At 40.1% G+C, this 16,125-nt stretch overlaps 1 protein-coding gene and 1 long non-coding RNA gene across 10 annotated transcripts in view; one reads left to right on the forward strand and one right to left on the reverse strand.

Annotated features, from left to right (window-relative positions):
* The first annotated feature begins 562 nt into the window (after positions 1-562).
* Positions 563-13,033, forward strand: LOC144316923 (uncharacterized). The gene is made up of 3 exons (XR_013382740.1): positions 563-941; positions 1,055-1,208; positions 9,778-13,033. It is a non-coding gene; the product is annotated as an uncharacterized LOC144316923 (long non-coding RNA).
* The window catches only part of PTPRK (protein tyrosine phosphatase receptor type K), a 547,287-nt gene continuing 542,742 nt past the window's right edge, over positions 11,581-16,125 (reverse strand). For all 9 annotated transcript variants that reach the window (XM_077902655.1, XM_077902664.1, XM_077902657.1 and 6 more), the window contains one exon: positions 11,581-13,397. In XM_077902655.1, the coding sequence (XP_077758781.1) occupies positions 13,344-13,397 (54 nt within the window). In that variant the 3' untranslated portion in view covers positions 11,581-13,343. The remainder of the gene's footprint in view (positions 13,398-16,125) is intronic.

Here is a 16,125-nt window from a genome sequence, read left to right on the forward strand (position 1 = left end):
GGGATGCACTGGGGACATCGCTGCTGTGGGTTAAACGTGCCTGAAAATGCCCTCTGCCCCGTCACACCCGAACACGTGGGCAGGTATACTCGTCACCTTGCGTGTGGTAGGGTCCAGCTGTATCCCTCAGGAGCTGTGTTCAAATCCTAACTCCTGGCACTTCGGAATGAGAACTTGCTTGGAAATAGGATCATTGTAGTTGAGTTAATTCAGTTAAAAAGCAGGCACGTGTGGGAGAGTGAGGCCTGGGCCCGGCAGGACTAGCAGCACCAGAGGAGGAGCGGCAGGGGCGCCACGAGAGAGTGGGGGCCAAGCCTGGGAGGGCAGCAGCAAGTCCCCAGGAGCTCCACGAAGCTAGGGGGGCGCCTCGCCTGCAGGTGTCAGGGGAGGCTCCGGGGGCCCTGCTGACCCCGGACCGCGCACTCCTAGCCTCCGGCGTCCAGGCGTGGTTTTCTGTTGTTTGTCACCCAGGCTGTGGTCCTTACCAGCAGCCCTGGGCCTCTCATTCTAGAACCTGAGCTCAGGATTCTTCCCCTGAGTCGGCGACGGGCTTCTGGGCTCCGAGGCCCAGCGCGGGGAGGTGGCCCCTGCGCCTCTGGGCCGGGGCGGCCTGCTTCCCTCCCGCCCCACACACCGGGCCTGGTGCGAGCCAAGGCCCAGCTCAGCCCTGGGCTTCTGTAGGCTTCCGGGCCCCCCTCTGTTTCTGACTGATGGGAACCCCAGGTCTGCGTCCATAGAAGGCTCGGTGTTCATGCAACAGGTGTGTACGCTGCTTTCGCCCATCTGTTTGGACTGGGGCCCAGAAGATCTTGTGCACATTCAGTCCCCGCTACTGAACTGGGGGAACCGCATGGTCGGCTCGGACCCAGGTTTACTTTGGCTGCTGATGGTCCCGAGTCCTCCTGGTTACTCAAGAGTCCCCTGAATCCCTGCGCGTAGAGGTGAGGTGCCAGGGAGCTCAGGAGGGGGAGCCGCCCGGGACCCCCCAGGATGGTCCTGGCAAGGGCCCAGGGCCGGACGCCTGCCCGTCCCACTCGTTTGTCTGCTCTTTTAGAATCAAAGACACTGTCTCATGTTGTGGGGAAAACACAGGAGAAGAAAGAAGAGCACTGCAGGCTGGCTCTGGCTGAAAGCACGCCTAACACACATTTGTTGAAATCCGCCATGTGCACTGTGGCGCATTCAGCCCTGGATTTTGTGACGTGAAGGTAAAAGAATGGAGGTTTCTAGATGAATAATATGAGTAATATGCAAACCCACAGGCTGGACTCTGGATGAGCTCGCGTGGCGCACCTTCCTCACTGGGCCTCCGCCGCACTGGCCATTTTCCCATCACTGCAAACACCCACCTTCTTACATCTGGGGGCCTCGGATGGAAAGGCCCCCCCCTCCTGTGTTCTCTGCAGTCCCCAGGGCACTCGTAGCATCCTCCATTCTAATCCTCTGCATAGTGCGTAGTGACACCCATTCGTCCTGATTATTTGTGTATTTTGTTTTTCTGTCTTCTCTACCTGGTTTCACTCTCTTGGGCAAGGTCTTGGAAAAACAAGATTTGGATTAAAATTCCACCTCCTATTTCCTTCCTTTTGGTGCTATTGCTGTTACCCCAAGAAGAAGGGGAATACCCTGCAAAGGGGTACTTTCTCCACTTGAAAAGGAGATTACAGACTCAGGGGTTAATGACTGTCTAATGTTTTCCTCTGGATTCAAGAAATGGGGAGATGGCCTTGGATAAACTGCCACCGGGGAGTGGTTGAGACATTTTGTAGGTACAGTTGTTGGGTGTGGCTGGACCACACGGTAGGTCTTACGTGTGCTGCGGCATATCCTTTGGTCAATAGAAGAATCTCTCCCTTCAAGATTCATCCTCAAGGAAGCTTTTCTTCTTATAAGAAAAAGATGCATTTGATTATTTTAGAGAGGGCGCATGTGAGCAGGGGGAGGGGCAGAGGGAGAAGTAGAGAGAGAATCTGAGGCAGGTTCCCCACTGAGCATGGAGCCCGAGGCAAGGCTCACTGCAGAGCTCAACCTCAAGACCTGAAATCATGACCCTGAGGCGAAACCAAGAGGTGGATGCTGAGCTGACTGAGCCACCCAGGTGCCCCTTCAGGGAAGCTTTTCAAAACTAAAGTACAGCATCACAACCTGGATATAGACATTGAAACGATCCACCAATCTTACTCAGAATTACCCAGTTTTGCTTTTGCTCAATTGTGTGTGTGTGTGTGTGTGTGTGTGTGTGTATTTAGTTCTATGCAATTTTGTCACATGTGTGGGTTCTTGCATCACCACCACAGACAAGATACAGGATGGTTCCATCCTCATAAGAATCCCTTTATAACCACACCCACCTCCCATTTACTCCCCCCACCCAACCATATTCCTAACCCCGGCAATAACTAATCTGTTCTCCATGTTTAAGATTTTGTCATTTCAAAATGTTACATTAAAAAAATCCTACAGCATATACTCTTGGGATTGGCTTTTTTCACTTTGTTTAATTCCCTGGGTTTCTTTTCTTCTTTCCTTCCTTCCATCTTCTCTCCCTCCTCCCCTCCACTTTTTCTTTCTCCTTCCTTCCTTCCTTCCTTCCTTCCTTCCTTCCTTCCTTCCTTCCTTCCTTCCTTCCTTCTCTTTCTTTCTTTCTTCTTTCTTTCTTTCTTTCTTTCTTTCTTTCTTTCTTTCTTTCTTTCTTTCTTTCTTTCTTCTTTCTTTCTCTTTCTTCTTTCTTTCTTTCTTCTTTCTTTCTTTTTCTTCTTCTTCTTCTTCTTCTTCTTCTTCTTCTTCTTCTTTCTTTCTCTTTCTTCTTTTTCTCTCTCTCTTTCTCTTTTCTTTCTTTCCTCTTTCTTTTTTTAAATAACTAAGAAAAACGTACTTTAATAGCATCCTTGGCATGTCCCACAGCAAGGTCTTGAAGGGCCCAAGCAATCTGCCTCTTGTAGAAACCTCCTTGATCAGACTTCTTAACTTTGACCATCTTCACCCGCGCAGGGCATTCAGTTGTCACTGAGGCACACAAGAAACAATTCTTTCTTCTTTCTTCCTGCTTTGCAGATATTGACAATAGTCAGCAGCCATACATCATTTGGAGAGAAATGTGTCTTTGTAACACACGCTTGATTGCTGTCATTTTTCTCCAGTGCAATGCCAGACAGAGCCCAGCTGTGCCAAGGCAGGTCCTCCGAGATGGAGATGGGATAGGGCTGGGGGGCCACTAGCACTAGGGTGAGCCCAGCAATTTCCCAGAGATTCTTTCAGGTTGTTGCCTGTATCAGTAGTTTTTTCCTTTTTATTGCCGGGTGGTATTCCATCTTACAGATGTATAGCGATTTAACTGATCACCTATTTTAGGGTCTCTGGGCTGTTTGTAGTTTGAGACTAGCAGAGATAAAGCTGCATTCACTATTCTGATACAGGGTTTGTGCGAACGTAAGTTTTCATTGTTCTGGGGTAAATGCCCAGGAGTAGAACTGCTGAGTCATATGTGTTGCATGTTTAATTTTATAACCATCTGCCATCGTCCTTTCCAGAGGGGCCGTACCATCTTACCTGTCTGCCAACAATGTGTGCATGATCCAGTCCCTCTGTATCCTTGCCAGTGTTTGGTGGTGTCATTTTTCTTTTTTTTGTCTTCTTCTGATAGGTAGTGATATCTCACTTTACATTTTCCTAATGGCTAACAGTGTTGAACTTCTTTTCTTTTTAAAGATTGATTTATTTATTTTAGAGACAGAGGGGTGGGGAGAGGCAGAGGAACAGAAACTTCAAGCAGATACCCCCCAAGTGTGGAGCCAGATGTGGGGACTCCATCTGACGGCCCACGGGATCATGACCTGAGCCAATCGTGAATCGGTTGCTTAATGGACTAAGCCACCTAGACGCCCCTGTTGAACATATTTCATATGTTCATTTGTCATCTGCATACCTTCCTCAGTGAGCTATCTGTTCATTCGCGTCTTTTACATATTTTCTAATTATGTCGGTTTTTTTGTTTGTTTTGTTTTGTTTGTTTTGCTTTTGCTGAATTCTGAGAGGTCTGTATATATACTAGATGCTGGCCCTTTTACCAGACGTAGTTTGCAAATAATTTCATCTAATTTGCCCTTCATTGTCTTCATACAGATTTTCCTAGGGCAAAAGATTTTAATTGTGATGAGGCCAATGATCAATTTTCAGCTTTAGGGATTATACTTTGGGGACAATTTTAAGAATTCTGCTCTGTCCTAAATGTGATTTTTTGGGGGGCCTAAAATCAATAGTGCACTTCTTTGAATAGTATGACAAAATAGTAAATGTTGGGTAATTTCTCCTTTTTATTTCTTTGTCAATATTGCCTTTCTATATAAATTTTAGAATAAACTTGTCTACACCTATAAAAATTCTTGTTGGGATATTTATAGGAATCACATTAAACTTATAGATCAATTTGAGAAAAAAATCGTTTTTACTCTTTAAATCTTCCAACTCTCAAATGAATATATCTCTCAATTTATTTAGGTATACTTGATTTCTTTTATCAGCTTTTTATAATTTGCAGCATGTAAATCCTACACATATTTTAGTGAGTATATATCTAAGCATTTCATTTTCAGTAGAGCGATTGTAAAAGGTATTACATTTTTCAGTTTCATCAGGTTTATTGTTAATATATAGAAATGCAATTGATATTTTCATATTGGTTTTATATCCTGTGAACTTACTGAACTCATTTATTAGTATTAGGGCTTTTTTGGTAGATTCTTTGGGACTTTCTACACAGGCAATCACGTCATATACAAATAGGGGCATTTTAACCTTCAAGTCTGTATGTCTTTTCTTTTCTTTTTTCTTTTCTTTTCTTTTCTTTTCTTTTCTTTTCTTTTCTTTTCTTTTCTTTTCTTTTTTCTTTTCTTTTCTTTTCTTCTTTTCTTCTTTCTTTTCTTTTTTTTTTTGTGTGTCTTATTGCAATGCTAGAAATTCCCGTGCTATGCTGAATAAAGTAAACATACTTGCCTTGCTCCTAGTAGTAGAGGGAAAGCACCCAGTCCACCATTTATTATGAAGTTAGCTGTAGGTTTTTTTTAGATGTTATCAACTTGAGGAAGTTTCCCTAGACAATTTTCCTCATGAATAAATGCTTTTATCAAATGCTGCTTCTAAGTCAATTAATTATGATCTTTTTTCTTTAGCTTGTTGATACATGGTATATAACATTAATTGATTTCTGAATGTTAAACCAGTTTGCATACATGGAAATAATTCCACTGTTACGTGCATAATTCCATTTTACTTTGTTAGATTCAGTTGGCTACTATTTCATTGAAGAATTTTATATAAAATTCATGAGATATATTTGTGCTTTTATTATTTTTGAGCTATCTTTGTTGGGTTTTTCATAACAGGTTTAAGTTGGCCTCATAAAATAAGTTCAGAAGTGCTCTCTCCTCTTCTATTGTCGGAAGGAGATTGTGTGATATTGGTGTTATTTCTTTAAATGTTTGATAAAATGTTCAAATAAGCCACCTGGGCCTAGAGATTTTTGTGGGGAACTTTTAATTATGCATTCATGTTTTCAATGGTTATAAGATTATTCAGAGTATCTCATCTTGGATGAGTTTTATTGGTTTGTGTCTTTTCAGGAATTGGTCCATTTTTCCTAAACTGTTCAATCTGTGAATTTTTTAATAGTATTTCTTTTTCTTTTCAATGGCTGCAGGATCTGTAATGATGTCCCATTACAATACTGATATTGGTGATTTATGTATTCTTTTTGTTTTTGTCTGTCTTGCTAGAGATTTATCAATTATATTGACTTTTTAAAACTAGATTTGTATTTAATTTATATTCTCTATTTTCCTATTGCTTTTTTCTGCTTATGTCTTATTTTATTCTTCTTTTTCTATTTTCTTGAGGTAGTAACTTATATAATTGATTTGAGACCTCATCTCACTTAATTAATATAAGCATTTAATTCTGCAAATTTCCCTCTTAGTCCTGCTCTAGCTGCATCTTGGAGATTTTGATATGCTGTACTTCGCTTTTTTTCAGGCCTATCTAAATATTTAGGAGTGTGAAGCTTAATTTCATATGTTTAGAGATTTTCCTATTGCCTTTGTTATTGAATTTTGGTTTGATACTTTCATGGTCAAGGAACAAACTTTATAGAATCCTTTTCAGTTTGTTGAGGTTTGTTTTATGACTCAGGATATAATCTCTCTTGGTGGTGTCCCGTGGCTGCTTGAACAACATGTGTTCTGCTGCCCTTGGGTAGAGTATTCTAAATCTTTCAATTGGACCCTGTCTGTTGATTGTATTTTTCAGACCTTGTATGTCTTTGTTGATTTTCTATCTACTAGCTCTATAGGTTGCTGGTGGTAGGGAGTGTGGGGCATGAAGTTTCCATACATATTGTGAATTTGTCTATTTCTCCTTACTGCATGCATTTTGAGGCTCTGTGTTTCAGCGTGTACAGATTTAGCATCATTATGTCTTCTTTGTGAACTGATATTTTTTATTATTTTGTAATATTCCTTTATGTAGTAATTTTAATTGCTCAGAAGTCTATTGGATGTTAATAATAGCTACTTACTTATTTACTAAATTGAAAGCTTGCATGACTTATCTGTTTCAATTCTGTCACTTTCAGCCTACTTATTTCATTGAATATATGCTGAGTTTCTCGTGTATAGTTAGCTTCCATTTTCTTAATCCAATATGACAATGTATTTTTTTATTGGCATCTTAGACCATTAAAAGTAATTATCAACATGCTAGCATTTAAGTCATTCAATCTTTATCTGGTTCTCACACCTATTTCTCTTTCCTTAATTTTCGGTGTTATGTTAACATGTTTTAAAATTCATATTGATTCATTTATAGAGTTTTTGAGCATATATCTTAATAGAATGCATTATAATATATATATGACTTATAATCTAGTGGTATAATTATATTATCACTTTGAGTAAAGCATGGAAATCTTATTTCTATTTAGATCCCCTTTTCCTTCCTTTGAAGTAGCATTTTCTTAAATATCATATGGTGTTATATTTTTTGCTTCAATCACCAAATAGGATTTATAAAACAGATATATGAGGGAAAGCATTTTCTATTGCATGTACCCATAATTCTGTTCTTTCCATGGTTCTTTCTTCCTTTCTGATGCTTGAAAATTCCTTCCATCATTTCTGCTTGTTTGAAGAAGTTGCAAAAGGTAGGTCCTAGCAACAAAGATAACAGAAGCCAATGATCTGGAAAACTTACAATATTCACTATCAAACCTTTACTGATAGACACATGACATCTCTTGGTTTTAATTTCTTAAATTTAACAAGAAGGGCCTTGGATTTGATAATCTTAAATATACCTCTAATGTCTTTCATTTATGAGGAAAATCAATCCTGATTTCCCAGATGAAAGTATATTTTCTCCCTCAATGACCACATTTGAGCTCAGAGAATACTGAAGTTGACATCGAAAAGTAAATAATTAAGGAATACATATTCACTTTACCATGCTAAGAACTAACATGAAGGTGAAAAGAAATCAATTTCAATCTGCTGTGTTTCAGGTAATTAGATTTATGGAACTGGAGTTCAAGTTCCCACAGTGGGCCAGCAAGAACCCATACTGTTTTGCACCTGCCATGGAAATCAGCATGCACCATCACAATCTGGAAGTGTGGTGTTTCCACAGATGCTTTTCTGCACTTGTGACTCAAACGGTTCAGGCCATCCTATGGCTCACAGAACAAGCACTTCCCTTTTGAGTTCTCAACACTATTATTTCCAGAAGACTTATTTCTAGTCATCATTTTTGGGGTGCTTATTCGGTGAAATGTGTGATTTACCTTCTGGAATACATTTTTTTGAATTTAGTCCAGGTAGGAGGGAGCAGAAAGAGACATTGACCTTGGTTTTTTTCTTTTTTTTTTTTTTCATCTTAGGAGTCAAGATTCATCCACACATATTTTTAAAACAGAAAAATACGTAAGAAGGGCAGCCCTGGTGGCTCAGCAGTTTAGCCCTGCCTTCAGCCCAGGATGTGATCCTGGAGACCCAGGATCGAGTCTCACATCAGGTTCCCTGCATGGAGCCTGCTTCTCCCTCTGCCTGTGTCTCTGCCTCCTTCGCTGTGTGTCTCTCATGAATAAATAAATAAAATCTTAAAAAAAGAAAAATATGTAAGAAGAGAAGGTAAATTGGAAAAGAATATGAAAAAAACTGTTTTAAGAGAACTAAAGTTCACATTTCTTTAAGAATAATTTTTAGAAGATCAAATGGTAAAATAACAGTTAGTTATTCTCCAATGGAAGTCACGAACTGAGAGACTGTGGCTCTTACAGACCACATGAGACGCAGCCTTCTGACAGTTTTTTTTTCTTTTTTTTTTGCACAGGGTTGGGCCAGAGGTTTTATTTGCTTGCTTGCTTTTGAATGTAATTGGTTGTTAAGATTCAACAGTCTTTACGAGCCTACATAAAAACGTAGGGTTCCACACTCTTGAGAGCCGAGACACTGTTGGGTCCATGTGCCCATGCAGCAAACTCTGCTAGGAGGTACATACCAGTCTCCTTGGGCATCACATATGCTCTGGAGTCCAAGTGGGGGTTGGTCTCCCCGCACTGTTCCCTCTGGTTCCTGGCCAAACAGCAGTTGTCACTTATCATCAATCCTGCTATTGTGTTTTTTAACAGTAAAACTGAAGATGGCACAGTATCTAGTATCCATTTTTCAATCAAAATTGGGAAAAGGTTGGGAAGCCCCGGTGGCTCAACGGTTTAGCGCTGCCTTCAGTCCAGGGCGTGATCCTGGAGACCCGGGATTGAGTCCCACATGGGGTTCCCTGCGTGGAGCCTGCTCCTCCCTCTGCCTGCGTCTCTGTCTCTCTCTCTCTCTCTGTGTCTCTCATGAATAAATAAATAAAATGTTTAAAAAACAATTGAGAAAATGGAAAATTGAGGAAATTTTTTTTAAGACTTTATTTTTTTAAGTAATCACTACACCCATTGTGGGGTTCCAACTTATGACCCTGAGATCTAGAGGTGCATGCTCCAGCAACAGAGCCAGCCAGGTGCCCCGGGGTGTTGTTTTAATAAAAATGGGAGATATATTTTTGTAGAGACGAGAAATATTCCTATTAGGAAATGCACAGATTAAGGATGTCTGTTGTAATAATACATGAATGACCATTCTGAAATACCTGTCCTCCTTTCCCCACCCACGGTGTCCACTGGCCCTGCGGGCATCATAGTTTGCCTCTCCTTTTTCTCCACAAATTACAAGGGGATGCCATGGTGATCTTATTTTTTTCCTGCTTTCCCAGTTTGCTTTTGCCTTAGACCAGGTAAGTAGTGGGAATATATGGCCTGTGTTTGCACATTCTAACATCTATTTAAGAGAGGAGCTCTTTGGCCACTCAACTTAAATAGTCTTGTTCTTCGTATTATCTACTGAGATTGCATTTAAGTACTGAGAGGCTTACAAATTTTTTTTGGCCTCCATGCTACATATCTTCTATTTGAATCAAATTAATAAACTTATAAGACTAATAAGACTGGAAGACAAGACAACTACACATCAGAATCAGCGCTCAGTGTTGTGTTAGATTTCAGGTATTGTAGGTTTTCTACAACTGGCAAGTGCATCATGACATGGTTGTCTGTCGCCAAATCTCTCTCCTCCGCCCTCTCCCCCAAGCAGACTTTAACATTTAAAAAAAATGGGGGGCTTTCTGATATTCAACAGGGACTTTATGTTTGCTTCAATGGTTTAAAGACCTTCTACTTATCTCTTGCAGGATTTGATAACAACAGGATAGCCTGGTGTTTGTTCTTTTCCAGGTCAGCATTTCAATTCACTTTGGAGGAAGCTGAAGTTCAGAAGTGTTATGTATCTACTGCCATTGATTTTTGGACAATTTGTATTCCAGAAGCCACTGAGAGCTTACTTAAAGTAGATCCCAAGACAGAGCTCTTCCTTTTAGTTTCAGAGAGATAATAGTCTAATACTCTGCAGGCCTCTTGAATAGACCAGAGTTATGAACACATTCAGATGCTATTGCTCCCATTCCAAGCCTCCTGAAGCTGTGGGCAAGCTTTATGAAATGATATGTAAGTAGAAATCATTCTAGGGGGCACAGCTGGCCTCCTTTTGCCTTCACTCGGGAAAATGTTGGGTAAAATAGCATCTGGCCCCTACACGGAGTCGGGGGTCTGCTAGGACACTGACGTAAGTCTCGGTAGGCTGTGGCGTCTCTGCCTGCGGAAAGATTTTCTGAATATTCTACATATTACCCTGGGGCATGAGGTAGAATTTTGACTTTTGGTTATTTTGTTATGGGAAAGACTGCTGGCTGAATTGCATAGAAATTGAATTAAAAAATGTAGACTTGTCACTCCGCTATGTGAGTTAGGCAAGTCTCAAAGGCCTGCTTCCGAAGCTAACAGATTATCTCATATTTCTAGTGGAGCTACAGTAATTTCTCTCCTGCATTCTGGTATCTCTTGTTGTCTCCTACGTTCTCTGGGTGCAACAGAGCGGATCTGAGAGGGAGAGTCTGTTGACGTCTGACTTCCGAGCTCACCACGGGCGGACCTGGAGCCCTGGAGGTTCTCCGTAAGGGGGCACTGAGTGGGCACCTCAGCACATGGGCATAGACGTAAGCATGCCCTTCCCCCTCCCTGCAGAAAGATCTTTCTTTTGATCTCTTGGGGGTCAGATCACTTGGTTGTGACACAGCAAGATGTTCACGTGAAAACCTTTCTCCAAAGACCACACAGTAGAAAAAGGTTGCACCGGTCAGACCAGAAGCCTAACACGTGTTTTCAAGAGTCTGGTGCACACGCTTCCAGCATGTCCTTAGTGAAAATATCCCGGAAGGGCATGTAGAAGATTCAACTTCATGACAGCCTTCCAAGGAGTGACCGGTGGAGAGATGAGGCCTTTGGCTGTGAAGAGCGTGACCACTTTGAAAAGTGGTGCCCAGACACCGCCTGCCCGGAGGGACACAGCCAAGTCCTTGCCCAGGCACAGGACAACTCAGGGAGGGCCGCCGGGTGTGATTACCTGGGACTCTCTCCCTGTGAGTTCTGCAGAAAACACATTTATACCTCTCCCTACCGTCTCCTGAGGAACTGGCCTCTGTGGTGTCCAGACAGAGCAAGCACGACACCGTTTCCTGTTGGAGACAGGTCTCCTTTTGTTCTTTGCCTAAATTCTGGAGGCCACAAGGACCTTTGAGCTTTGCAAAAAGTAGTATTTATGGTGATTTCAGTGGCATGTGGACACAATCATGTGAGTAGAAGTGGAGTCAGGGTCACGCAGCTGAATCCTCCATAGGATTAACATCCTGACTGTAACTGGGTAAGAAATCTGGGGTGAGCTCGTGGATTTTTTTTTGATAAATGCATCCACGTTTAAATGGAAATTAGTCTTTCTAGGAAAAGATGAAGTCTCTCTATCTAAATTCTTACTAATGAAAGTCACCAATGTTCTAATAACATACACAGCAAATAGAAGTTTGAAGATACCTGTAATGAGACTTTATGAGAAAATCAATTAATGAGGAACAATAAGAATGAAGCGCTAAATCAGAGTCAGATTTGAATCTGTTGACAAATCATTTACTTTCTCCTTAGCTTCAATTGCAACACTCATAAAACAGAAATGACACTTCTTTGTCAAATTTGCTATAAGGAAGAAGTATGAAAATGTATATTACAAAAAAAGACAGTGATGCACATAAGATAGCAATTTAAAAAAATGTCAATAAATTCTCCGGCCTTTCCCCCTCCATTCATCCGGACTTGCTGACATTCAATTAAAAAAAAGAGAGAGAGTGATATTAGTGCTTGGACATTCGTTTTACTTTTAATAGAATTTCTGAAGTGTACCAGTATCAGTGAGAAGAAGCTATTAATTTGGGAATGAAGCCATGAAAATTAAGAGAAAATATGTGCCAACACTTGTAATCATAAAAACTTTATTTCACTCTTACTTTAGTTGAATCTTTATAAGCACCATGTCATGGACTGGCAATCTAGAACGAGGATACTGGAATGCTTTAGTCAACAACAAACTGCAAGCTGATGATGTGCTGTCATGGCTACATGGGGCATATGAACAAGAAAGGTTCACTTGCAGATCCCATGACAATGCACAAACAGGAATCTGGCATCGATCTGTTCTCACCTCCTCTGGTCAGAACCCAAAGCTTGTGCGTGTAAACATCAAAAGAGACACTTTATCACCTTGACAGATCACAGTTTGCTAAAACTTGACTCTGAAAGCCTAGATGCTGCCATTTGTTGACAAGAATCAATTCCTCTAAAATTTAAATGATGCTTAAAGGTACGTTCAGCATTGTGCAAGTCATCAGCAAGGCCTTTGAATGTGTGCAATTCTCCTGTATGATCACCAAGCCATTATTTACCTAATGAAATTGTGAAAAATTACACATTTTCAGCAAAATGTTTTAATTTGGTCCTATATTAAAAGACCCAAATGCCAAGGTGTTTTACATAAATTTAATTCACAAGCATGTACACAAGAGAATCACTATAAAGAACATTGCTTCCTGGTTTATGAATAAAAAGTTTATCCTCTACTTACACTAAAACATACAAAAAATAATCTACAATCTACAAAAATTGTTTACAATTGATTTTAGTGAAAGAAAAAGCTTTCTTCAGAAAAGAAATGATTGTGTGGTGGTAGTATTTTAGCCATCAAAAAAGGAATGTAAGTAACCAATAAATATAATGTGCTTTCTCCATATAGACATATTTACACTTGAGTCTTTGGCTTATGTTTTTTTTTTCTAAAAAGAACTTTAAATGATCCAGCCATCATTGCACATTAAAAGAAAATAAGCCAGTTATATATATTTATATATTTATATAGAGATCTGCTACACTGGAAACATATAAAAAATGAACTTTACTATGAATTTGCACAGCTTTTCTTACTTCTTCCTTAAAGATTTAACATCTTTTATCTAAAAAAAAAAAAAAAGGAGGAGAAAAATGCCACATAGAAAGTATTCATTCATGCAACATGAGGTGGCGAGAAAAAGCTGCATATTCACTGTACAAACACCAATAAGTTCTCATCTGAATCTGTTCTTATTAAATATAATTTATGTGGCACGAAATGTCAATGCTTTCATACGGTAATAGAAACTAATTGAGTCCTTTTTATTAAGATACACAACTTCATAAGAAAAATACTTTTACTTCTCGAATGTAAAAGCCTCCCACCCCCCACATTAAAATCTTCCTGCACGGGTGTCACAGGTACGGTAGGTAGCTGCTGGCTCAACAGACGCACAGGCCTCCGTGTGGATGCACTCTGAGCTCTCACCAACTAAGAAGATTCCAGGTACTCCAACGCGACATCATAGCAGAAACGGTACTGCTCCTGAAAGACGTTAAAGCACAAGGGTTGAGAGATGTTAAGAAAAGGGGGGCTAATGGCCAACCACCTCCAGCAGCACTTGCCCCCCTACATAATAATTCCAGAGTTACCCATTAGTCCTTCCACACAGGAGTTTAGTTTCTGGGCACCTGTATTTCACATTTGAGTCCGATGATTGATGTTTACAAAAAAGACACTTGATGTACAAAGAGATGTCGTCTTTGCCTATTTTCTATCAATTTTTTTGAAAATCTTCAATATTTTCTAATCTAATTATAAGAGTAAAACCTGATCATGACAGAAAAATTGCCCAGGCTTGAAAAATACAAGGAGTCAGAAAAGGGTTCCATGATTCTGTTTCTACTAGAAACAATTCTTGGCTGGGACGCCCGGGTGGCTCAGCCGTTGAGCATCTGCCTTGGGCTCAGGGTGTGACCCTGGGGTCCTGGGATCAAGTCACGCATCGGGCTCCCCACAGGGAGTCTGCTTCTCTTTCTGCCTGTGTCTCTGCCTCTCTGTCTCTCAGGAATAAATAAATAAAACCTTAAAAAAATAAAAAAAGCAACAATTCTTGGTAAAATCCTGCCTGGGTTTTGCTCTAGTCCTTTTTAAGGCATGGTTGAAGGAATAATTATTTCAGAATAAATATAATTACATACAGATATTTGAGAATATAAGTTCATATTTTATTTTCCTTTGAATTATTATTTAACATTTCTTTTCACACTACTTAGAAGTCTAACATATGGATTTGACTATTAGATCGCTTTTATTTTTTCTTTAATATAAATAAGTGCTACAGTAAACATACACAAATATTCTTCTCCAAACTTCAGATATTTTTCTGTAGCAGGAGGAAAAAATCCAGTCACTCACAATTCCAAGTTTTTAATTTTTTTTCCAAGTTTTTAATTTTTGACACAGCTTTTCATTTATCAGAGTATCTAGGTAAATTTTTCAAAAACGGTTAGTGGTTCTTAAATTTTTTTGAGCTTATATATATCTGAAAATTTGTTTCTGCCGTCTTTATACATTTTAAGACAAGTCAGTTGACAAAGTCTGAGTTAAAACTGTGTCTCCTCTAAGTCCATCTATGCACTTCCCCATTATCAAGAGTTATTACAAGTTATGACATATACTACGTAACTCATTAAAAACTTCTCAACTCAGTCCAAGTGGGTAAAATTCAGGCTGGAATGGAGAACAATCTAAAATGCATATTATTTCTAAAGAGAACTTCCAGATGTCTCCACCAATACATGAGGGTAATAAAAACATTCCCTAAGAGGTCTTTATCAATCCTACCTTTAATTGTCAAGTAGGTGTGATTTAAATTAGCCAACCGCTGTGGCAAGTGCATCTGGAGGGCCAAAAAGAGCTTGAAAACAGTTATGTGTCTTTAATCTGTCACTAGCAATTTTGTTTACCCTCTACATTTTCTTACCAAGCTTGTCAGTTCAATTCAACAGCACACTGAATTCATCATTAACACTGATTAAACACAAATCAGAGGGTAGGTGTTCAGTCAGGGTTAATGGGACATGAAATGTAAACATAAATAGGAACTTTCTGGAAGGTTCTAGAAGGCTGAGTTCACCCATAGATTTTTTTTCCTCCCCTCTACATTATTGTAGGAAATCAGAGTTAAAATTCGAATTCTGATGGTAGAAGTGACCCCACTGATGAATTTAGGAAGACGTGGTCTAAGAGACAGAGGCAGCGCTCACGCTAGGAAATCTTCAGCCAGCAAAGAGTCAAAAGACATAACCACTACATGTTGTAAAAAAAAAACCCTGAGAGTTCCACCTCAAAAATCCTTCAAATCCATCCCCCATTCTCTATCTCCATTGCCAATACTCCATCAAAATCAACATCACCTTGTCCAGACAACAGAGTGACCTAAGGGAAGAGCTGGAGTGGGGGTGGTGCGAGGGGACCTGCAGGAGGGCAAACGTTCGTTGTCACTTTGAAAAGTGAAACGGTATAAACGTAGCTCTTCAGATTTTGTCTCAGGAAGCAATGTACGTTTTGTGTGAACAATCCATGGGCAGGAAGTGGTGAGAATATTTTAAAGGTTTATTGAATTGCTCATTTTAGTTATCTGATCATCTTGATAAATGTAGGGCAAGCAACAATTTTGCCTTGGTTTTTTCTGGTTTACCTTTGTGTGAACACCAACTACACAGCTGCTCCTGACCTTATCCCATCTTGCACATACGTGTAACCCACAGATCTCTGCCTTCAGAAGTAAAATGTGCTCGAGGAGTTTAACTTTTCTTTCTCACTGTTCATACAGCTCCACCCAGGTGAACTCCCACAGACACATTCCTACCAGCTCTCATGTCGTGAGCTGTGTTCTGATTTTATGAACCCTGGCAAATTCAGGTGGCGTCATCCGAACCACACACGATAATCGGTAAAAGTTGGAAACCATCAATGATGAGGGCTTAAAATTTATAATTTGACCAGAAATGAAGAATGATAGGTCATGACCGAAATAAATTCCATTTGGCGGTTAGGGACATTCGGTGTCTAAAGTGCTGATGATACAACTTAGGAACATATCCGTTGGATCGATGCTTTACTAGTTAAGCCAGAGGTTTTAATAAATAAAAATAACCGAGAATCAAGACGAGATAGTGGAATTTATTCTTATTATGGAACTATTTACTGACGTTTATTGCAGCAAATATTTATGGCCTCTCACAGGGGAAAGAAGCAACCCTCCACA

This window comes from Canis aureus, chromosome 1 (genome assembly GCF_053574225.1).
Source record: "Canis aureus isolate CA01 chromosome 1, VMU_Caureus_v.1.0, whole genome shotgun sequence".
NCBI classification, from domain to species: Eukaryota; Metazoa; Chordata; class Mammalia; order Carnivora; family Canidae; genus Canis; species Canis aureus.